General features: G+C 56.7%; 2 protein-coding genes across 4 annotated transcripts in view; one reads left to right on the top strand and one right to left on the bottom strand.

Moving 5' to 3' along the window:
- The window catches only part of IFT140 (intraflagellar transport 140), an 86,507-nt gene that overhangs the window by 46,512 nt on the left and 17,508 nt on the right, over window positions 1-22,487 (top strand). The window lies entirely within an intron of this gene.
- TMEM204 (transmembrane protein 204) lies at window positions 522-21,176 on the bottom strand. The gene is made up of 3 exons (XM_036408884.2): window positions 20,224-21,176; window positions 14,961-15,116; window positions 522-2,226 (listed from the first exon to the last, which is right to left on the bottom strand). Exons 1-3 carry the CDS (start codon window positions 20,501-20,503, stop codon window positions 1,982-1,984), a joined length of 681 nt encoding a protein of 226 aa, XP_036264777.1. The 5' UTR covers window positions 20,504-21,176; the 3' UTR covers window positions 522-1,981.

Genomic DNA, 22,487 nt, shown 5'->3' on the forward strand with positions numbered 1-22,487 from the left:
AATTACTCTGAAAAAAGTCAATCAAAGCTGTCTAAAAGCAGCTTCCACTCTGTTCCTGAGAGAATTCAGCAATTCTTCTCAGGGACATTTGACAGCTTTCAGTCTTGAAAGGGTAGAAAAATTATTACAGAATGCAACAAAAGTTGCAAGAGAAAGATGGAAAATTAAGTTGCCTGGAACGAGCCTTCTTCATCAGCAGTGATGGTTTCAGTAACATGGAAGCGCCTTTCAAATTAGTGTGCGACCCTGGTTCCTTGGCTTCTTTTCTAAAACAGGCCTAGCCTTGTTCCAGCTGGGAGGCCTTTCCAATACTGGCCCTGTGGACAAGAGGACTCTTGTTGGAAGTGAACTTGAGTAGCTGGATGGCGCAGCCAAGCCTTTCTCTGCTCACTATTCATTTCATATAAACACAATCACAGGCTATAATCAACCACTTGGCCAACTTTAAAACTTTAATGAACATTTATATAATCATATACATAATATTATTAAAATTATACACCTTAAATATTTCATTATTCTTTAAAAAAACAACACACAATTATTTTTAGCATATGATTTGGAGCAGATCCATTGTAGGAAAGAACTCAAAGGGAGGGAGTTCAGATCTAAATGTTCCCATGAGCCTACTGGTTGTAGGGCAGGCATCTGGCTGTATCTACACTGACTGCTAGCTTTATTACAGATGATTAGGCCATGGATGCTTTTAAATCATCCTCAATTGCTTTATGACTCTTCGCATCCGCATACCCCAGATGGTGAGCAGGACCATTTGTTATGACTATCCTGGAGCGATATGGTCTTTGAATTCCAAACTGGCCACCTCACTTCTCTGGAACGTTACAGGCAACAAAGCTAAAAGTTTCTTGGGGTCGAAGGCTCAGCCAAGCGACAGCCAGGCCTTACGCTGGCTTTGCATGGCACCCCCGGTGCCCAGGGTCAACTTCCTGGGCCAGAGGAGGCGACAGTGATTCTGCTTCTAGGTGGCAAGAGGTCAAGCCATGCAGTTACCAAAGGACTGTCCTTACAGGTGTCATCAGGCAGTCATTGATGATGTGGGCCAGTTTTTTAATGTTTTCTGTTCAGCTGAACAGGTGTAAGAGCCGGGTGGTTTGGAAATCGTGTAGCGTCGTGAAGGTGTCGCCCACCAAGTGTTTGACTGAAGAGAGGCCAATGGTTTTATGTGGGGGCAGTGGGCCTCTCTCTGAATTTCTTTAAACGAATAGACTTTCCTGTCCTGCTCCACTCATTGTGGATCTGCCAGCGCATGGCCACGGCATGCAGAGTCTGAGGGAGCGTGGGCGACTGAGGCTCGGTTGACCAGAAACGAGAATAAGGACATGAGTAACCCGAGGTTTCACTCCCACCAGATCTTTAAAAATGCCTCAACCCTTCTCTTACTGCTAACCCACAAAAAACACATAAAATAGACCAAATTCCTTTTACCACGTGGCGGTGTAAGGAGATACAACACACATTTTAGACAGTGGTAAGAGGTTTCTGTTTTATTTTAACTTAGAAAAATAATCAGGCACAGACAGACACTACTAACTCCTTCTTGTCCTAAAGCCGTAACCATCTGATTATAGATTCTGAGCCCCTCGAGGAAAATACAGCCACTTCCAGAATATCTGCCGGGGTGTTCTGAAGAGAGGGTGGCTGCCCATGCCCGTCCGAGCGGGCACAGAATAAATTAACCCCAGACCAGGGCCCTGCGCCCCTCACGTGCGTCTCGGGCCCATCGCCGTGCGACGTGCGTGCGCGCTAAGCCAGGTTGTGAGTGGGTCGGGGGGAGGCTGGCACAGACGATATATGATCATATATTTATATAAACATAGTAAACATACCTGTGTATCGTACATATGCATATAGAAGAAACCATAGGAATCGCCGCCTCCACGCAGGCGGTCCCTTGGTTTCCAGACTGTTCCATTACCGTGGACACTGGTCCAGTGCTGGGCAGGGCCCTGCCTGGCACCCGTCAGCACGGCGACTCCACGTAGTCGTTGTCCAGCCCACGGCGAAACCGAGCCGTCAGGGAGCGGCTGATGACGATCACGCGGGGCGCCATGCAGTCCTCTCTCCTGTGGAGAATGTTCCAGATGAGCATGGCGGCGGCCAGGGTGGCCAGGAGGCAGGCGCCGATGTTCAGGTAGCAGGACCAGGACAGGCTGGTGTACGGGCCGATCCTGTAGAATGTCACGAGCCCAATGACCAGGATGAAACCTGTAAGTGAGAGACAGGTGCTGAGAAAGCCTTTCTCTGCCAGGAGAAGCCTGCGGAGCATCCTGCTCCAGGCAGCTGTGCTTCTGCCCTGCCCTCTGCGCGCCCCGGGCTGGAGGGGAGCCCCGTTCCCAGTGCTGGCCTTCGGGGCGGAGGTGCCCTGCACGGGCCCACGTGGGTTGTCATGGCCTTTGCGTCTGTAGCTGGGGGTGGGCGGTGCAGTGTGCGCCCGCTAAGCCCTGCGCCGGATCCTTGCTCGGGGCTTAGAGAAAGCAGTCCGGCCATGCGTGCTTCCTGGACCCTCCAGGGGTCAGGCTGCTTCCGGAGCCCACCGCCCCGTGAAGGGGGCACTGACGCGCGCTCTCCCTCACCCCAAACAAACCCGGTTCGAAGTGAAACAGACAGTTTTCTAAATCCCACTTAGTAACAACTTGGATTGGTGTTTAACTTGGTCTGAATTCCTGTTCCTAGGCCTTTTCTCGTTCTTAGCATTTGCTTCTAAAGGAAATAGAGACTTTTCTTCAGAACTCCAGGTGGCCTAGAGCCTGCATGCTTAGGCAGAGGGCAGAGCTGAGGTCGGAGATGTGTCCGAGTCTCCTGCTGGCGCGTTTGGCTTCTCCTCTTACTTCTAAACAGATGCAGCTGGTTCTGGAATTTCCCTCTCGCCCATTATCTCTCTTGCCCCCCACCCCGTTGCATTTGTTTAGAAGGGGAGGGGGCTGTGCTGGGACCGTGGCCAGAGTATTCCACTGATGGCAGTTCCCACAGTCTGGTTCACATTTATTTTTTAGTTTGTTTCATGTAGTGTTTTTTAAAAATATGTATTTTTTTATTTATTTCAGAGAGGAAGGGGGAGAGAGAAACATCAGTGATGAGAGAGAATCATTGACAGGCTGCCTCCTACACACACACACACACACACACACACCCCACCCCCACCCCACCCCCGCCCAGAGGAGACCAAGCTCGCAAGCCTGGCATGTGCCCTAACCAGGAATCTAACCAAAATCTCCTGGTTCATCGGTCGACGCTTAATCACTGAGCCACACCGACTAGGCCAAACTTGTTCACATTTAGTTCATAGCTACGGTAATACCACAGCATCGTTGCTTTAATAATATTATCTTTAAGGAGCTCCAGAGACTTGATTTTATTAATTCTTGCAATAGGAAAGCCAGGATTTTCACCCAGAACACTGCTGTGAATCCAGGCTAGAAACCCCGACCACTGGGATGGGGGAGAGACCACCACTGCTCTGCTGTCAGGAAGCTGGTCCTGTCCCTGAGATGGTCACACTTCTCAGCTGGGAGGAGCTAAATGAGGCAGAGGAAACTAGAAGGGGGCCAGGGGGTTGAGCGGAGCCATGGCTAGCAAGAGTGAGGACAGAAGCAGAAGCAGAGCCCTGGGAGGCCGGGGGAGCCCCATCTTCTCCCCCAGCACCCCACCCTCTGTGGGCTGGCCGAGGAACCAAAATGCCTGACAAAGACATAAGTTCTCTGTAACCCAGCATGTCCAGATGGGACTCTGGCCCCGCCCAGGCCCGTCCACGTTCCCTGCCTTACGCTCTGGCCAGGCTGCTGTTGCTATGGTCCCTGCCTGCCCTGCACTGTGACATCCATACGTCTGTTCCTGCTCGTCCCACCCCACGGCCTCCCCTGCTTTCCTCAGGAAACCGCGTCATGCACACCCAGCGTGGCCGGACCGGAGAGCCGCCGCGATGCCAGCTAACGGTCCTACCAACCAGGGTACACGTTAGTGCTGGGGTGTGGTGTGGGGGACAGGCTTGAATTTTCTAAAAACAAGCATATGGTCTCATCATCACGTACCTTCTAGAACGTATGAATTAAACATTCACCTACCTCAGTCATGCCCTAAACAATGGTGACAGTGACTAATCTCTATTGTAATTCTCTACAGTTCTCTGTGGAGCTTTTTTATACATGGAAAGCTTCTGGATATTTCCTTTCTGTTAAAAATAATTCTGTTTGTCATGCACACGGACAAAAAAAAACCCTGTCATTTCTCTCTCCCAGGGAAGGGTGCATCCTCTGCCCACGATTTAATGGCACCGAGTTTAGCATTAGTGCGGACAGGAACTGCAGCCTTTTTCGCGTTATAAGAATGAAAATGCTTTATGTGTCCGCCTCATTTTTACTGTCTTTGGGCATTTTTTATCACCCAAGGGAGCTTGTTATGCTTGGTTTCAACAAGACTCAGAAGGATGGGCAGGATGGGAGCTTTGGGAGAGGGAGTTAGGACCCAGCTTACGTCTGAGAGGAGAGGAGCAAGGCCCTGACTGGAGGGGGCCCCCAGCAAGGCCCGGGGGAGCCCTCGGGGAGGGCAGCACTGAAGGAATTTACCAGAAGGTAATAACTCCACCAGAAGGAATTTACCCAGAGAGCAGCCACACACCCTGAGGGGGGACACTGACACTTAACCTCTGCTGTGATTGAAACCCATTTCTAGTTATTTATTTATCTTAAAAGAATTCTTTTTAATTTTTTTTATTGATTTCAGAGAGGTAGGGGGAGAGAGTGAGAGATAGAAATATCAATGATGAGAGAAATTAATTGATAGGCTGCCCCCTCCACGCCCCCCAGGGGGGATCGAGCCTGCAGCCCAGGCATGTGCCCTTGATCAGAATCAAACCCGGGACCCTTCAGTCTGCAGGCTGAGCAAAACTACCTCGGATTATTTTTAAATATATATATATATATATATTTTTTTTTTATTTTAGAGAGGAAGGGAGAGGGAGAGAGAGATAGAAATATCAATGATGACAGAGAATCATTGATCAGCTGCCTCCTGCAAACCCCCTATTGGAGTTCAAGCCTGCAACCCAGCCATGGGCCCTGACCAGGAATCCAACCATGACCTCCTAGTTCATAGGTCAATGCCCAACCACTGAGCCATGCTGGTTGGCTGTTTCTCTCTACTTAAACTAAGCTTCTTTTTGTGTTGGGTGTGTTATAAGAATATTTTAAAAACCTGTCACGTGGCTTCGGCTGCAGTTGTACAGCATCATTGGTCCTAACAGAACAGTGAGAGAGAATTGGGCCTCTCTGGCCTCCAGGGCAACCCGCTCTCCCAGCTCAATTCCTGTCTTGAGGCTGGTTCACATCACTGAGGAACACAGAGAGAGGACCTAGAATTAATTACCTTCCAGATCTTTCAGTGGAGACGTGTGAAGTATGAGAGCTGGATTGAGAGAGGTGACCCTGCTCTAGAAAGGAGTGAAAGGCGCACACTCCCAGATGGGCAGGATCAGGAAGGGAGGGAACACAGTGCGGCTCAGGTTCGAACGGCGGGGTCCCACCCTCACTGAGCGGGAGCTCAGGGCAGCATGGTGTTGCCTTAGATCTGCAGTTCCTGTCCTGGGGGTTAGGCTGGAGTGAAACTGCTGCTCTCCCAGGAAACAGCTGTGCCCCAAATGTGCAGTGTCTGAAACTCGTGTCCACGGACACAGTGGCCCCGGGCAGCCGGGACGGGAAAGGGAGCCCGCTGCTCTGGGGTGGGCGCAGAAACCTGGTGCCGAGAGGACGTCCCGGAGACACAGCTCTCACACGTGCCCTTTGTGTGTGGTTCTCACAGGCTCAGCCACCAGGCTGCCTTTTAAGAAAACCCGAAGAGGGAATAAAAGTATAAAAAACCAGGGAGCCCTGGCCGGGTGGCTCAGTCAGTGGAGCATCATCTCCTACGCCGAAAGGTTACAGATTCAGTTCCCAGTCAGGGCACATGCCTAGGTTGCAGGTTTGAACCCTGGTTGGGGCATGTATGGGAGGCCACTGATGGGTGTTTCTCTCTCTCTCTCTCTCTCTCTCTCTCTCTCTCTCTCTCTCTCTCAATTAAAAACAATAAAAGACCCTTGGGTGAGAATTTAAAAGACACAGGGAGTGGCTGACGCAGTTCAGGCAGCAGTTACCTCCCGGGGGAGAGGCGGCCTCCTCATGTCTTACCAGGGCACACATGTTTCACTGAGTTCTTTGCGTACATAGTTCACAATAAACCATTTAGAATATCTTAGAAGTGCACCTAATTTTAGATTCTTTCATTAACAAGCACTTCCTACGGTCCGTCATGACACTGGCAGTCCGCCTCTGCTTTCACCTTTCCACAGCCGGTTCTGAAGCAGATACTAATACTAATGCACGCTTCTCCTCCAAGCGCACCGTCAGCTCTGGAAGACACACATCACGTGCCCCCCACGCACAAATGCTCTGTGTGGCAGCTGCTGCCCTCGGACGTACCTCAGCCTTGCCCGGCCCCGCCTCAAACCCCCTCCCCTTCTCTTGTGGCCGCCCCGTCTCTGTCACTCTCTCTGCAGCCACACTGGTGCCTCCCCTGCCTCTGCGATGCCAAGTTCTACCTCCAGGGCTTTCCTGGTGCTGCCATCCCTGTGTTTCAAGAGCCCTGACGAGAGGGCTGCCTCTGTCATCAGGTCCCGGGCCCCTCGGCACTCCGTGTAAGCTCACAGCACGGTGCCTCTTCCAGCTGTTGTCCCTGCAGCTGGAGTGCGGCCCACTATTGATCTCAGCCTCTCAGAGAGTCACCCATTCTGAGACAAACCCAAGGAGATCCCCTAATGCAGAGTAGAATGTTCTAGAAGTGTGGTCACTGGGGAGGAAGACGTGATGAATAGCAGCTTCCATAGCAAGTCCTCTAAGCTTCTTTTTCTCGTTTGTTTTACTACATTAATCTATTATTAAGAAACAATTGCAATTGTAACTAACTTTGCCATCTTGACTGGAGGCTCTTCTGAGCCTCTTGGTGACTACAGCCTGTCAGAGGGACAGGACCCCGGCCCCCACAGTTGAGTAGGATGTCACTGAGCGTGCAGCCGGGCTGCCGTGCTGGCACCTGGCGCTGGTTACTACACGGTGTGGTTGGCAGACCTACTGAGATTCCACTCCTGTGTGCGTGGGGCAGGGCAGGGGGGCTGAGGCTCAGAGACTTGTCCTTGGGAACCTGGCATTCTTCTGGGGGCGATAAAGATGAAATTAGTCACTATAGCATGGCCTGCCCTGTGAAAGAGACAGAACACGCGGTGGGAGTGAGGGCGCAGCTCTGCCAGTGAGCAGGGATGGTGGCGGGGCGAGCCCTCCCGGGGAGCAGCCTGCGACACCGGGGACCAGCGTGTGGAGAAAGCACTCTGAGCGCCCAGTGGTGCAGATATTAACTCCCGGAACTCTCCGCAGATTTCTAACCCCCGGACAGTCCCAGCAGAGTGGCAAGACTCGGATGCTGTCCTGTGCCCACAGCTCAGGGCTACTCAACTGTACTGTCACTTCTTAACATCACTATTGTATTTTGAAAGTAAGGTAGGCTGTGATTTAAAAAAAAAAAAATTATGGATTTCAGAGAGGAAGGGAAAGGGAGAGAAACATCAATGATGAGAGAGAATCATTGATCGGCTGCCTCCTATTGTGGATTGAGTCCACAACCCAGGCATGTGCCCTGACCGGGAATCGAACCAGTGACCTCTTGGTTCCTGGGTTGACACTCAACCATTGAGCCACACCCGGCTGGGCTAGGCTGTGATTTTGTAACCATTGGAATCCGTTTATTATTTCCTCTCTATGTTTAGCTATGTTGCCTAGAAGGTACACAGACTGAGGTTTCAGAGTGTGTCTGTTTTTCCCATTCCAAGATGAAAGAACGTTCAGGGTATGGATAACTTATTCAAGAAGTGTCTGTTTGCCTTGGTCACTGGCACCACCAGGTCACTGGCTCAATTCCCAGTCAAGGGCACATACCTGGGCTGCCAGCTCAGTCCCTAGCCCTGGTTGGGGCATGTGCAGGAGGCAAGCAAAGTCAATGGGAATATCCTCAGGCGGGGATTAACAAAAGAAAAAAGAAGTGTAAATTCACCTGTTCACAGACACCTTGGGTTTTGCCATCTCACCCTGAAAACACCATCAGGAAAGTGATAAAGATGGCAGGGCAGGGGCAGTGCACAGCCTGACAAATGGCGTCAGTGCAGAGTGAAACTGGACGAGTGGTGCCTCCTTCTATCTCATCAATTGTCTTGAAAGTCCAGCCGTGAGCAGCACAGGCTGCTGTCAGCACAGGAGTGGGAGTCTCACCTCCCAGCTGGTGTCACTCAGAGGTGAAGTAGAAAGGAAGCGTTATTACATTTACATGACTTACTCTGTGTAAAGATCAGTGTTGGCTTTGCATTGTTTTAGTTCAGCATGTAGTCAGAGAAGGGGTTTGCTTCCCTCACATTAAAAACAAAAAACAAAAACACATTTAGAAAAACCCTCCTCTGCACCAGGAAGGTGCAGAGAACCTTCTGGAACAGTGGGCACGGGGGCCGTGCTGCGGGGAGCGCCCAGGCCCCACGGCGGCTCCGTGGCAGGGCCGGTGCCAGGACACTCGCACCCTCCTCGCCAGGGACAGCTGCTAGACAGTGTCCACTGGGCCCAGGGTTAACAATCGCCTACCCTGCCCTAGCCACGGGGCTGTGGGCACTGAGCGACTCAGGCAGCGTGGGGTCTTCTGTGGGTGCCATGTGTCAGCAGTAAAAAACCACAGAGACATGGGAAGGCAGAGCCTGTGGGCTCCCTGTGCACCACCAGCCTCAGCCCAGACACCAGGAACCACCTGTACAGACAGTTCTGAAATCACACTAGCCTTTTGCTTCCATGGAGCGCCCTGGCTGAGGGGGGCATGGTGTTGAGCTAGGTATGGGGCTTGCTGGTCAACCTCAGATTTTCTGTTTCTGTTGCAGCCTGAATAGATCCCCCTCTCTTCAGAGTTGTCCCTGGAAAGACTTGGCAGTGAGGTTACTGTTTGTCCAGAAACAGACCAGAGGGGAGAGTTTTAGCAAACACACCAAATTCTGCTCATGGGGCCGGTTCCATCCGCAGGGGTTTCTGTTTGCAGAGGCAGCAGCCCCTTCCTGTGAGCCGGCCTCCCAGCGGGCAGTGTGATTCACAGCTCAGCCTGCAGAGCGCCCTTTCCTTTCTCTTCCTTCCTGCCCGCTTCCTAGGGCGGCCGTGTCTGTCACGGGGCCTTCCTTTGGAGTGACTGTCAGCACACGCAGGTGGCACAGTGGAAGCCGTGGGGCTGACCCCGGAGCTTCGCCCCGCACACCTGCCTCCGCATGCACGGCCGCTGAACGGGCAGCTCTGGCTGAGGCTTCCAGAGAGAATATTTGCAGAGCAAACTAGCCAGTTAATGGATCCACTCAAGGCACAGCTGTGGCTGGGATCTTCCTACGCTGTGAGCAGGAAAACAGTGGCTGTCCAGTGTTCCTCCCTAGGGGACGGGTTCTGGAGAAAGGACAGACTGAAGATGGTACGATTGATACAATCAGACACGTCCGGTAGGAGCCGGGCTCGGAGCAGCGGTGAGAAAAGGGAGAAGGAAGAAATGAGAGGTGCAGTGGGGATGTAGGCTGGGGCATGGGACACAGATGCAGAAGACAGAAAATTATCCAGACCAAGCAACACACCTGTGTATTGTAAAACACAAAACCTCTGAGAAGGCCCTGAGCCCAAGAAATCAGCAGAATCCCCCTCACTCCTGAGATGCCAAGACAATTACCACTTATCACCTCGACTGGCCTCAGAGGACTGAGAAAATCAGCATTCTCAGGGGCGGGGGTCAGGGGCTCCTTGTGTGTTTATAGGTTTTGCCATAGTGAGAAAAATTCTAATGATTTCCAGAAATGGAAAGAGGAAGCCAGCAGACGAGTCCACGTGAGGCTTTTAAAGCAGCTTTTGACCGGGTTCCTCAGTAAACCCCTCTCTTAGTCATCCTGCTTACGCTCTCGAGGGGACTGGCCGAGGCCAGAGAAGGAGCGCAGCCCCGAGCCTGGCGCCGGAGGTGGTCATGGGAGGACTGACATCCCGGCCGCAGCGCGCATGTGCAGGGGAGAGCTCAGTTTGCAGGTGACACCAAACTCTCCAGTGCCAGTCTTAGGAAATTGGGTCACAAGTGGCCAGCGATAGACAAGTGCTGGTCCCGTCTTTGGGAGAGAAGCACAAGGGATTGGCCTGCTGGGCAGCCCCATAGAGGAGTTGAGGAATTTGGGGGGATGTCCCAAGGAGAGCCCAGGGCCGCTACGAAGGCAGTTCAGAATGAGACCTGAGCCGCCGGCCTCCGCAAAGATGGGTGGGTGCAGCACCGGACACCGTTAGTACTTGACCTGCATCGTTTCGCTGTGGTTATTGTACTTTGAGGAAAACTGTAAGTTAGAGGAAGGTCCAGGGCCGCTCACATGATTGACAAGGAGGCCAGACTGAAACTTCCACAGAGATGGAGGGTGAGGGTTAGTATGATGAGAGTGGATAAATCATAAACTAGGAATAATACCGAATATTAGGATAAGAAGCCCATGGATGCCTGAGAGGTCAGCCACATGCTTCAGAAGAAACAGGGCGAGGAATGTGTGGCTGGCAGCCCTGTGGCGCTGGGTAAGGGCAGATGGCTTGGGGAAAGCCCGCTTTGGGACATTGCGAAGGGACTGTGTTCTGGGTGTCACAGGCATGGAGGGGTACAGCCCGGGACACCATTTCTAGGGTCCTTGATGCGGCAGCACTAGGGAATTTTTTCACGTATATACTGGCATTTTCCAAAATGGATCGGAGGTGGCATACGTTCAGGCTTTGATGAGCAGTGGGGGTGAGAGAGGAGGGCTGAGGGAAGGAGTACATGAGCAGCCTGGTCGTGGGGACCCCCATTGCATGGCCCCATCTTGTCATCAGGCAAGACATTGGCTCCCAAGACGAGGGGGACAGACTACTAGCCCAGGGCTGTCAGTAGTGGGGTGCAGTCCTCCACCCCAGGGAGAGCACCAGCAGGCACTGACGAAGGACGGTGAGCCGAGAGGGACCCGCTATGCTTCCAGCCTGAGGGAGCACGTGCGGCCACAGGCTCTCAGGCTGGGACTCTGGCACACAGGGCACTGCCCCCGAGGCTCAGTGGGCGCCGAGGAGTCACCCTTCAAAGACGCAACCTGACCCAAGTACAGAGCCCTGGGTAGCCGCCAGATCATTTGTCCCACCTAAAAGTGCCAGCCGAGGGCCATAGTAGTCAGTCCTGCTAGCCCACAGTGAGGGCCGCTGCAGGAGGTCCCACTTAGGAAAACTCCAAGGCTCCCCCCAACCCCCTGCAGCATTCTGCCCCGGACAGTCTGCCCATGGCATGGGCTGGGGGCGCACTAGGGGGCTCCGGCTCTCGCAGCAAGCTCAGGCGGAGGCTGTGTCTGGGGACTGAGCGTCTCAGTGCGGTGTCCTGCAGGGTCACAGTGGAAAGTCAGAGTGACGACAGCAGCAACCACAACTGAAGAGGGGCTGCAGGCCTGCGGTCAGCGCCGCCTCCAGAGCCAGGCGCCGGCTCGTGCCCACTCTCCCCACACGCCTGGGAAAGCCACTGTTCTCTGAACCCGAGGCCCACAGCTCAGCTGCAGCCTGCGCCCCAGTTTCACTTCCTGCTCCAGGAGCCCGCACAGTGGTCATCTGCGCTTGTCGGGGTCCGGGAAAGGCCGTCCACCTCTCGTGGTGGCACCCTCTGACCTCCCCCCACAAATTCGGCGCTGCTTTCCTCGCTCTGACTGCCTTTCTGCATACATCAGTGAGGCCACAGACATGAAGAAACAGAGGAGCAGCAGCGAGAGGAGGAGCCAGGAGGGTCACGGAGAAAGGAAGGTGTTAGAGTGAGTCCGATCGGAGCTCGCGCCTGTGGGAGGCCCTCAAGGCAAGGCCCAAACATGGCAGCTGCTGGCTCGGGGGCTGGGATGGCCCACAGCCCTCCCCCCTGCAGGAGCCTCTGGTGTCAGAACACGAGGGGCACGTGGTCGCAGCCTCGCTGTTCGTGGCCTCCAGAGAGGGCTCTGCGCTCTGAAGTGGGATTACCAGCAGTTGAGTGGCAGGAGAAAGAGAGAGGGAAGCCTGACCGTTGGTGTCTGCCATGTACTGGTTATAACAGGAAGAGCTGGGGGGAGGGAGGGCCAGGACTGCAGAGCCCCTCCCTGCTGGCTGCACCCTCTCCTGCCCCCGGCTTCCAGGGGCTCTTAGACACCCCGTGGGGCTAACACGCGGAGTGCTTTCCCCAGGGAAAATGCAGCTTTTCACAGCACATCCAGCTTATGGGGTGAGGATGGAATAAGGGGCAGAAAGGAAATTTTTTCACCTTTAAGGTAAATTAAAATTACTCTTGGAAAATGCTGCAAAGAAAGTAGACACTTGTATGCGGTGGCCTGAACGAGATAGAGCAAACTGATGGGGTGAAATGGCTGATATGTCATAGGTTTTGATCCATGAAAACGGCCATTTTGTCGGGTCCCCAATGCGACCTGGCCCTTTGGAGCCGCAGCTCTGAGGGGCTGAGACTGTCCTCGCACAGAGCCAGGCCAGGCACCGTGTGAGTGTTGGTTGTGCCCAGAAGCTACTGGGAATGAATGAGCAAGTGGGCAGATACCCATCTCGGGAGGCAGGGCCAGGGCGCCCGGCTGGCAGCATGTGCCGCCTCTGCCTGGCCCCAGCTGTGCCCGGCCCCCGTTTCGCCATGTGCTTTCCCTTCCTCGGTCCTCCCCTGCCCACCCTCTGGCCCGGCACTGGGGACTCAAGGTTGGCTTGCGTAACAGGTACTAGCAGGCATTTCCCCCTCCTGGGACAGGATATCCTGGCGCCCTCCAGTCTCTCCCTGGCTGTTTAAAACAGACCGGAGCACAGGAAAAAACCTAACTCTAAAATTAGCAGCATGATAGAAGAAAGGCCCGTAGCTGCATTCTGTACTGTTTGTCAATGAAACACGTCTAAACAGGGCCAAATGCATTTCCTTTTTGGGCAAAACAGACCTGCTGGGAGTACCGGGCAGACACCAAGGGGAGAGGCTGGCTGCCTGGGAGGCGAGAGGGACACTGCGGGCTGCCGCTCGCCGCTCCTGGCTTTTTCCGTCAGCCTCTGCCTGACTTTGTCAGCAGAGCCCGGTCCGACCTTTCCAGCGGCGGTGCTGGCCTGGACATGCTCAGGAGGAGCGCGTGCTCCCCGCCCCCCCCAGGCAGGCCCGGGCCTCGGGCAGCCCTCCCGCTGCCAGGGCTGCTACAGGACAACTCGGTTTTAGTTCACGGGGCTTCCCCCGCCCTTTGAATTTTTAAAAAAATGTTATTTGTAAATAACACTGCCTTGTTCTAAAATAAGAGTTTGCAGGAAGTAAGATGTCAGTTTCACACCAAACCCGCAGTATTTCTCCGAATATCCCTAAATACATGTCTCAAAGAAATTCTTGAGAAACACTGCAGTTGAGTGATTTGATTATCCTGCTAAGAGTTATTTTCAGATCAGGAAATGTTACTTTCATTTCCTCCACGCCACCAAAATGTCTGTTTTTAATCTAGCTTTTCCAATCACGTCTCAAAATCTTCCACTTCCTTCTAGAAGGGATGGAATGTCAGATAGTCCCACGTGATAGCAACGAGCTGATTCGCTGAGGCGAGAACCCGGTTCTGTTTCACAGCCCCCGGTTAGCAGAGGGCAAATGGGTACTTTTCCTCAATCTCTTGGAATGCGGGGTTTCCCCCACAGCCACGGAGGAGGGGGGAGGCAGGGTGCTCAGCGAGCCGTCCTCCCGCCTCAGGAATTCTCAGAGTCAGTCCAGTGGGGGGCAGACTTCCTCCCTGCTTTGCAGCTGGGTGACCCCAAGTGTGGATTGGCTCACGTGGACAATAAGTGATGGAGCCAGGATGCAGTCCGGTCCCCTTCACACCAGCCCTGTGCTCCCCTCTGGTCGGCCCTCCCTGGCCCCTGCTGCGTCCAGCCCGGGGAGGTGGCCTGCTCGGGACCACACCGCCTGCCATCCGCGGGCGGGCGGAGGCCCTTCCAGTCACACCCAGGCGCTTCCCGGCCCAGAGCACCTCAGCCTCAGGCTGGAAATCGTGTTCCCCAGAAGGATGAGGGCTGGGACCCATTATTCCTAGAATGATTCACTCTGACTTCCCGGCGGTTTCTTCTGCCGGGCTCATTGGAACTGCACCTTCCACACCGGGACCAGTTCTCCGCCAAGCACGTCAGCCACTTCGTCAGCCTGCCCCCTGGGACCACGGGCCGAACTCTCCCCCAGTGGGTAGTGGAAAGCCTGCGCATCCAGGTTTCCGCGGTGGCTAACCCTGAGCCGGCCAGAAGGAGCGGAGGTCGGGAGACTCCAGCAGAGCAGCCCCTCGCGCTGCCTCCACGGCCACCACGTGACCTCGGAGCAATCCCATCACTTACCCCGGCTCTCACCCCCCAGGCCACACGGGGGCTCAGGCCCAGCCCGGTCACCGACAGCCACCCCCGGGGGCTGCGGGGGCCTCCCAGCTGTTCCAGAGCTCACTCCCCCTGGCCCTGCCCCTGGCTGCCTCCCCCGCCTGGCATAGGCTAGGGTGGCACTCGCCCTCCTGCCCAGGGCAGGCTCCGCACCCTCTCCGGAGGGCGTGAACCCAGGCCACAGCCACAAAGGCCTCGGGGGCAGAGAAGATGCTAGAAGCCGGACGTTGGAAGACAGCACGTCATCCCCAGTCAGCACCTTGTCTCAGAATGGAAAAGGGCCGAGGGCCACGCTAGAGATACAAAACCACTGCACTCGAATGCTGCACTCCCACCCCCAGGCATGTTCCTGTTTGCTCCTGCCCACAGGGACGGGTGGGCAGGAGGGTGGCCAAGCGGGTCGCCTGGCATTAGGAGGCCACAATGGGCTTTCCAGCCCCCACAGAAGCTGCCGCTGGATTGCCCCTCGGGCGCGGGGGTACGTACTCGCCAGCTGGAACGCAGCGGCCATGGCCTCCTCCCAGCACTGGGAGTCCGGCGACAGCGGGGGCAGGCCCGTCAGCCCCAGGATGAAGGTGAGCTGGCCCGCAGCGAGGGCCACCGTGGCAACCAGGTTGCAGGCTCGCATCATGTCGAATTGCACTGGAGGGGCGAGAGGAAAGAAGGCAGGCGGTCAGCGCAGGCGGGGGCTCAGGCTGGGTCTCTCTCCTCCTGGGGCGCATCCCTCCGTCTGCACTGCAGCCTCACTGATCTCCCTCTGCCCCCCAACCCAGGCTCCGTGTGCTCTTCTCCCCAGCCTCGCCCAGACCAGGAGTGAGGTGCAAGGGACGGGCACACAGGGCAGAGGGAGGATGGAGCAGTGCTGCGGGGGAACCGCAGAGGACAGGCAGGGGCATCGGGTCCCTTCCCACGGCCCTTCTGGACAGTCTCGGGGGCCACCACAGAGCCAAGTGAGGTCTGCCAGCCTCCTGGTCTCCCTCCCCACCCCACCCCCACGCCAGGCTGGGAGGGTTCTCTCTGGCAGCCAGAGTCAAAACGAATGGAGGTGCAGTGCCACTTCCCGCCATGGAGGGAGCGCCCCTCCTCCCCATTGTGTCTCAGCTGCTTCCTTCTTGCCATCCGTCTGTCACTCTCAGCCTGAAGGACTTCCCCCTTCCCTAGTCCCAGGCCTCCTCCCAGTGCCCGTTCCAGCCTGGGGGTGGCACACTGGTTCTGGGGCCAGGATGAATGCCAGAGGACAGTGGCAGAGGCCCCGCTCCTGGGAAGCAAGAGCAGCTTCTAGGAGATCCCAGAGCCCAGGGCCAAGTGCCAGGAAAGGGGGGGGGGGGGGAGAGAGAGAGAGAGAGAGAGAGAGAGAGAGAGAGAAAGAGAGAGAGAGAGAACATGGCACTAGATGCATGACAGTCACCACCAAATTAAGCCTTTCACCTTCCTGAGCGCTGTGGGTCTGCTCTCTCAATCACTTTTCTCGCAGGCACAGCCCCCCACCCAAGCGAGCTGTACTTCCCCATAACCGAGCTCACAATCTGTATCCTTAGACCCATGGTCGGCAAACTGCAGCTTGCGAGCCACATGCGGCTCTTTGGCCCCTTGAGTGTGGCTCTTCCACAAAATACCAGGCCTGGACGAGTCTATTTTGCAGAAGTGGCATTAGAAGAAGTTTAAGTTTTAAAAATGTGGCTCTCAAATTTCAATCGTCGTGCTATTGATATTGGGCTCTGTTGACTAATGAGTTTGCCGGCCACTGCTTTAGAGTAACCATAGAAACAACAGCCATCGCTGTAAGTCCTGACACTCCTCTCTGACCCTTCCCAGGGCCAGAGGCAGGGCTTGGCGAAGCTGAGGGGCTCCGGGTGCCAGCAGGGCCAGGCCTGGCCTGGGGTGGGTCCGGGCTGGGAGGAAGGAGCAGGCGCGGGGCTGAGAGAGGCGGCGGTGCTCCTGGGGTCTGTGATTTCCTCCGCCCCCAACACTGAGGCTGGGGCTCCCCCTTTCTTCTTCACCCTGATTTTCTTTGCAATTATTTTTACCGTTTCTATGACTGTACACGGGCTCTGCTTCTCTAAAAGATGTAGAACTTAGGGGGTGGAAGTGACCTCATAGATGAGGCTGTTACACACGACGGAGGTTAACAGCCAGACCCAGAGAAGCCCGTCCGGTTTCCCAAGCTCAGCCTTGCAGGTGAGGAAAGATGTGAATGAACTGCCGGCTGAGGAGGGGAGTGGCCTGGGGTGGACACGAGCACCAGGGGAGCACATCTTGGTGCAGAGACCACGTGACCGCGGCTCCCGGAGCCAGGGCACAGCACCGGGGACCCTGGCCAACCCCTCCCGGGTCCCGCCTGCTGCCCTGCCCGCTGGGCATCCAGCGTCATCCTTCCTAGCAGCTCTGTGCACACAGCCCTGCGCTGCACACCCGGCAGTGGCTCCATTGCGGGTCCCAAGCTCACAAGCCACCGCCTAGGCCCTGCCCAAGTCCTCGCAGACCCATATTGCAGCCGCCCAGAGGCTGTAAGGATGGGACTTGGCGCTCAGAGACTGGCCCTGCGCCTGAGGAGATCCCTCTCCGAGGCCGGCATCCACCACGCCCAGGCATTTTCCAGGTTCCAGCACTGCCCGTGTGCATAGCCTGGGCAGCAGTACCTGGAATTTTTTTAATATGTTTTTATTGATTTTAGAGAGAATGGAAGGGAGAGAGACAGAGAGAAACACTGATGTGAGAACGAAACATTGCTCAGCTGCCTCCTGCACTTCCCACCACCACCACCACCACCACAGGGATCAAGCCTGAAACCCAGGCATGTGCCTGAACTGGGAATCGAACCAGGAACCTCCTGGTGGACGGGACGATGCTCAGCCAAAGGAGCCACACCAGCCAGAGCCAGGGCCTGGATGTGAAGGAGCCCAATGTGAATGTGCACGGATGTCATCGGCCGGGCAGCATGTGGCCCACACCCCGTCCACCTCCATTTCCAGGGAGACTCAGGCCCCCACCTGGGGCCGGAGAGCACCCATCACCTATGGGCCGGGCATGTGTCCAGGACTTAATTACGTTTATTCCTGATGCATCTCGCTTCAGAGAAAGAGCGTCAGGTGCCTGGCAGGATGCATGGGATATAGAAAGATGAAAAATGATGAAGAGAACAGGACCAGAGTAAGACTGGCACCGGAGTTAGGTTGTGAGATCTCTTTGGGAGCCAAAGGGGGCCCTCAAGCCTCCCATGTTCACCCCAAAAAAACCTCACAGCAAGGAAAAAGCCACCTGGTCGCTGCATCCTGCCCAGAAGCATCCTCAAGGCCGGCCCAGGGCACCTGGGGGCAGCGGAGGACCTGGGCTGGCCCCTGTGCCGCTGCCCGCTCTGCTCAGCACCCCCCGCAGCACACAATCCCTGACCGAAGCTGAGTTATGGCTCCTCTAGATGTTTGCCAGAGGCCATCGCCAGGACCTCTGGCTCAGAGCTGGCCAGAGCCTCCTGCTGTCCCCAGCAGCTGCCCTGGCTGCCTGCTGCAAGGTCTGGAGTCCCTGGGCCAGCCCGGCTCTCTGGGCAAAGCAGGGCCAGTGATGTGTGACCAGGGACATGCGCGTCCCCTTGGCGTCCCTAGATGGGTACTGAGGATCGAACTGTGCGCCAGACGTCAGCTCTGCAACTCAGACCCCACCGCCCTGTCACGGACGAGATGATTTGTCCGAGCGACAGCTGGCTGGTGGGAGGTGTTTGTGTAGAGGCAACAGGCAGCGCACAGGGACCCCCTGCTGCTGTCTCGTCTCTGTGCCCAGCCAGGGAGTGGGCACAGCGTGGGCTGGGCTTTTCCTAAGAGTTAATGAGACTGGGCACCGGCCCGATTTAAGGCGGTGGAGGAACCCCAGCCCCCGGCCCCCAGGCCAGGGTCCTGGCTCACTGCTCCCTGTTCACGTCACAGGGACCTGGTGTGAAGTTGGCTCACTTTGCTCAGTTTATTGTTGCTCAAGAGAAGCTTCTGTAGACATTTCCCTTGTTCTGGATAAATATTGGATGCTCAGAGATCCATTAAGGGTAGCTGCCACAAGCACCATAGCAATGGCGGGAGGATATTTTTAAAGTTGGTCAGGTCCTGGCAGTGTTGTTTGGTGGTTAAAGTGTCAGCCTGCATACTGAAGGTCACAGGTTCAATTCCCAGTCAAGGGCACGTACCTGGGATGCATGCCTGAGACAGCCAGTTGATGTGTCTCTCTCACATCAATGTTTCTCTCTCCCCTTCTCTCTACCCCCTCCTTCCCTTTCACTCTCTCTAAAAATCAATGGAAAAAATACCCTCAGGTGAGGATTAAGAGGGGGGAAAAGTTGGTGAGGGAGCTTAGCAAGTGGTCTGGGAAGGACAGCCAACCAGGGCGGGTGAGTGGGGATGCTCAGGACACACAGTGGGGCAGGAGGGAAGCGCAGCGTGGTTGGCTGTGTGGTGGTCAGGAGGACTCCTGTGTGTCCTGGCCTGAGGTGACCAGTCCTTAGCCTGGGGACAGAGGGAATGGACATACGGGGGGCCGGGCACGTGGTCAGCGTGGGGTCCGGGGCAGAATCCTTGAGGCCCAGGGCTCCCCCTCCACGCTGGGCCTCTGGCTCTCATTGCTCCTCAGGACAGTTCCCTACCAGAAGGATCGATCTGGACCAGCCAGTTACAGACACCCAGTCCACCTGCATCTATCCGGTGCCCCACACGTCCCTGGGTTCTGAGAGCTCCGAGGGAAGTCTGAGGTCATTCGTGCACTTGATCCGTTAGAGAGACGTTTTGCTCCCTGCTTGTGTGTCCGAAGCCACCCTTCGAACCGACAACCCCTCAGGCTGTGGTTGGGAGTCCGAGTAGACAGAGTGGGTTACCTGCCCCCAGAAACCTTGGCTGAGCCGCGTGCTTCCTGCAGCCTCCGGTTTTTGTCTGTGAAATGGGACCACATCCTCCACCCGGTCTCCGTCCCAGGCCAGGGTTCCGAGCCCATGCGGCTGGGGACAGCCACGCACCGGCACGTCGCCTGTTGGCATTGCGTGGGGACTTGGGACCCCCTTGACAGCGCCTAGCCAAGGCCCAGCTGCAGTCTCGTGTGTGTCCCATTTCCTTAAAGACATGCGCGGCCCTCAGAACCAAGGACACCCACCTTGAAGTTAGAGCCGCTAGGTCATTGGGAGACTTTGCCCATCAGCCTCCATGACTGTGTAGGTGAACCCTGATCCTGCTTTCAAAGCCAGGTTCCCAGCTTCCCGAGCAGTGACAGACCCAGTGCCCCTCGGGGCCAGCTGGGGCCTGCGACACCCAGGAGGGGCAGAGGGGCCGGGCTCTCCCCGGGGCTGCCTGCCACCTTCAGCACCCTGGCGGCTCTGGAATGAAGTCAGAACTCAGCCATGTGTTCTTGAGCTTCTTGTTTATTTTTCTTGTTAACAATCTTAATTTCCACCAGGGAAAAAATGTATATATATATATATATATATTTTTTTTTGGTTTGGCTAATGCATTTGTTCTTTAGCAAGTGTATGCCCGTGAAGAGAACTCTGTCCTGAAGGACAGAGGCAGGCTTGAGCTGAGTAGGACTGAAGTGTGCCTGTGGCTTGCCAGGGGAGGGTGGGCATGGAGCTCGGGGCCCACCCGGTTCCCCAAGAGCCAGCGCTGCCCCTCAGACCAAAGCACCCCTCACCCGTCTGCAAACACTCAACCCACGTCGTCTGCATGCCACGCAGGGCTGGCGGGCCCTCCCCGCTCTAAAAGGAGACAGAAAAGTGAGCACTTACGTTTGACGGTGCCTCTGGACTCCTGGAAGCCTGCGGCCTCCGAGCCCCAGCCCAGGGCCTCGCAGTCCCTTGTGTCCGCCTGCCCGGGCCTGGTCCCGGGGCTCGGCCCTCCCCGGGCCCTGTCCACCAGCCAGCAGGACCTCCAGAGGCCCACGCTCCGCTTGCGCCCGTCCTCCAGCGTCTGGTACACCCAGTTGGGGGTGAAGGCTGCCGCATTGTTGAGGATGAGGGAGACCAGGGCCACCAGCACGGCCGTGGCCACCAGTTTCTGGACAGTCATCGCTGACTGCTGGTGCCGACCACTCGTGGAGAAAGTCCCAGTCCTGGTCAGCTGCTGTGGCCCGGGGGAACCAAGACGCGGCTAGGGGCGGCTAGAGGACATCACCGCTCATTCTCGGAGGGGCGGGAAGGGCCGTGCGGCAGGTGCAGGTGAGCCCACCTCACGGTCCTCCTTACCCGCCTTCCTGCACCTGGAGCAGGGACAGACCCGGTCTGCAGGTGGCCACGTGGCCCATCCCGAGCAGGACGCAGGGCACCAGCGAGAGCCCCGGGTCCTGGATGCGCCGTCTTCCTGGGAAGCTGAGGCCGGGGGAGGCGGGCGGCCTCTTGCCCCCCACGCGGGAGAACGGAGAGTAACTGGGGAGGAGACGGGCGGTGGCGTGCTGTCAGCCGGCCTCACTCCTTAGAGCCGGCTGCGCTCCGAGCACGGCCCGTGCGGGAGGCAGGCTCTGAGCGGGGCCGCAGGGAGCAGCGCGGGTTCAGCAGCCGCTGTGCTGCCTGAGCCCCTGCCTGGTGCCTCCGACACAGAACGGCTGGTCCTGGAAAGCAGCGAGCTGGCTGTGGGGAAGTGTGTGTGTGTGCGTGTGTGTGTGTGTGTGAGAGTGTGTCTATGGGAGCGCGCGCGCGCAAGCGTGCATTTTCCCTCTGTCCCTCGGCAGAGAGGAAATGGTTGTTTTTGAGGCTGTTTTTGGTGAGCTGGAGGGCGTAGCCAACTGCAACAAATAGCTGCCTGCCGCAGCCAGACACTAACAGGATGTGTTTCCTGATAGGAAAGGCAGGGGGGCCTCTGAAGTCCTGCTCCATGACCCTCCTCCCCGGCTCCTCCCCATCTTCCTCTCCGAAAGGGAGGGCTGGGGTGCCGGCCCAGAACAGGCCCCCGGGCCCACCTGTCCGTCTGGGACGTGGCCAGCCTGGCACTCGGGTGCTGCCCACAGCGCTCGGCGGTCTCCTGCGCCGGGTCAGGGACAGCGGCAGGACGGTCAGGGCAGGCAGCACGCTGGTGACCAGCTGCCCGCCCAGCCCAGCACAGAGGTCCTGCCCGCCCACGGTGTGCCAGGACCCCCTTGTCCTGGGAGATGCAGATGGAGGAGGGAACTGCTCAGAGGGGAGAGCAGCAGAGGAGGGGCATGTGTGGTAGAGGTGCCCCCTTAGACGGGCCTTTGTGTCCAGCTCAGACCACCTACTGCCAAGATCTGACCGACCCCCTTGGAGAACTACAGACCAGGGCGCCCAGCGAGGCCTGAGGGGACTGAATGTGGGGTCTGGCCTGGGCTGTTAGCCACTGACGGGGATGTCAGTCTGCACAGCGGGTAAGGGACCAGGCCCGTCACAGTGGGGTGTGCTGGACCTCGATCTGAGCCGTCAGCTGCTGGGGCTTGGACAGGCCTCCTGCTCTGCTCCGAACCGGCAGACCGGCACAGCGGGGGCTCTGTGCCACCACCTCGGAGACCCCGCCCAGCGCAGGGCAGCCAGCCAGCCGGGGCCCCAGAGCAGCTGTCTGAGGGAAAAGGAACGTCGGCAGCATGGTCCGTGGGCTTTTGCCGACAACGTGAAGCCCCTGAGCTCCAGGCGGTACAGCACGTGGTGCCTTGGCTGTTTGCTGTCTTCATGAGCTGCCCCAAGGTGTAGCGACCAGCACCCTCACAGGAGAGAATGTTGGGGCTCAGAGAGGTCCAGAGATGATGCGATGACCTCAGCGGCGGTCAGCTGTTCTGGTCTCCTCAGTCCTCACCTATCACCTCCCCACTTCTGGAGCTCTGGAGGGTTCCCAGCCGTGGGTACCAAATGGGCCGCCCAGCCGCAGAAGCCCTGGCCCTGAGTGCTCTCGGTCCCAGGGGTGCTCAGGCCTCTGGGTGCCGCCTGGGGCCCGTGGGTGCCGCACACAGGGTGAGGCTCCCCACGTCACTATGTCTGCATTCTTTGGAGAATCTGGGTTCCGAGACATGTCTGTCCAAATTCTCTGCGGGATTTGACCTATTTTAGGA

This window comes from Pipistrellus kuhlii, unplaced genomic scaffold, assembly GCF_014108245.1.
Source record: "Pipistrellus kuhlii isolate mPipKuh1 unplaced genomic scaffold, mPipKuh1.p scaffold_m20_p_4, whole genome shotgun sequence".
Classification (NCBI taxonomy): Eukaryota; Metazoa; Chordata; class Mammalia; order Chiroptera; family Vespertilionidae; genus Pipistrellus; species Pipistrellus kuhlii.

Bases quoted from the DNA above. Each gene is read 5' to 3' on its own strand.
- TMEM204 (XM_036408884.2), bottom strand. From the start codon at position 20,503: ATGACTGTCCAGAAACTGGTGGCCACGGCCGTGCTGGTGGCCCTGGTC. The intron at 15,117-20,223 runs GTAAGTGCTCAC...TCGCCCCTCCAG, and splicing joins GTCCAGAGGCACCGTCAAAC to TGCAATTCGACATGATGCGA. The intron at 2,227-14,960 runs GTACGTACCCCC...TCTCACTTACAG, and splicing joins CGCTGCGTTCCAGCTGGCGA to GTTTCATCCTGGTCATTGGG.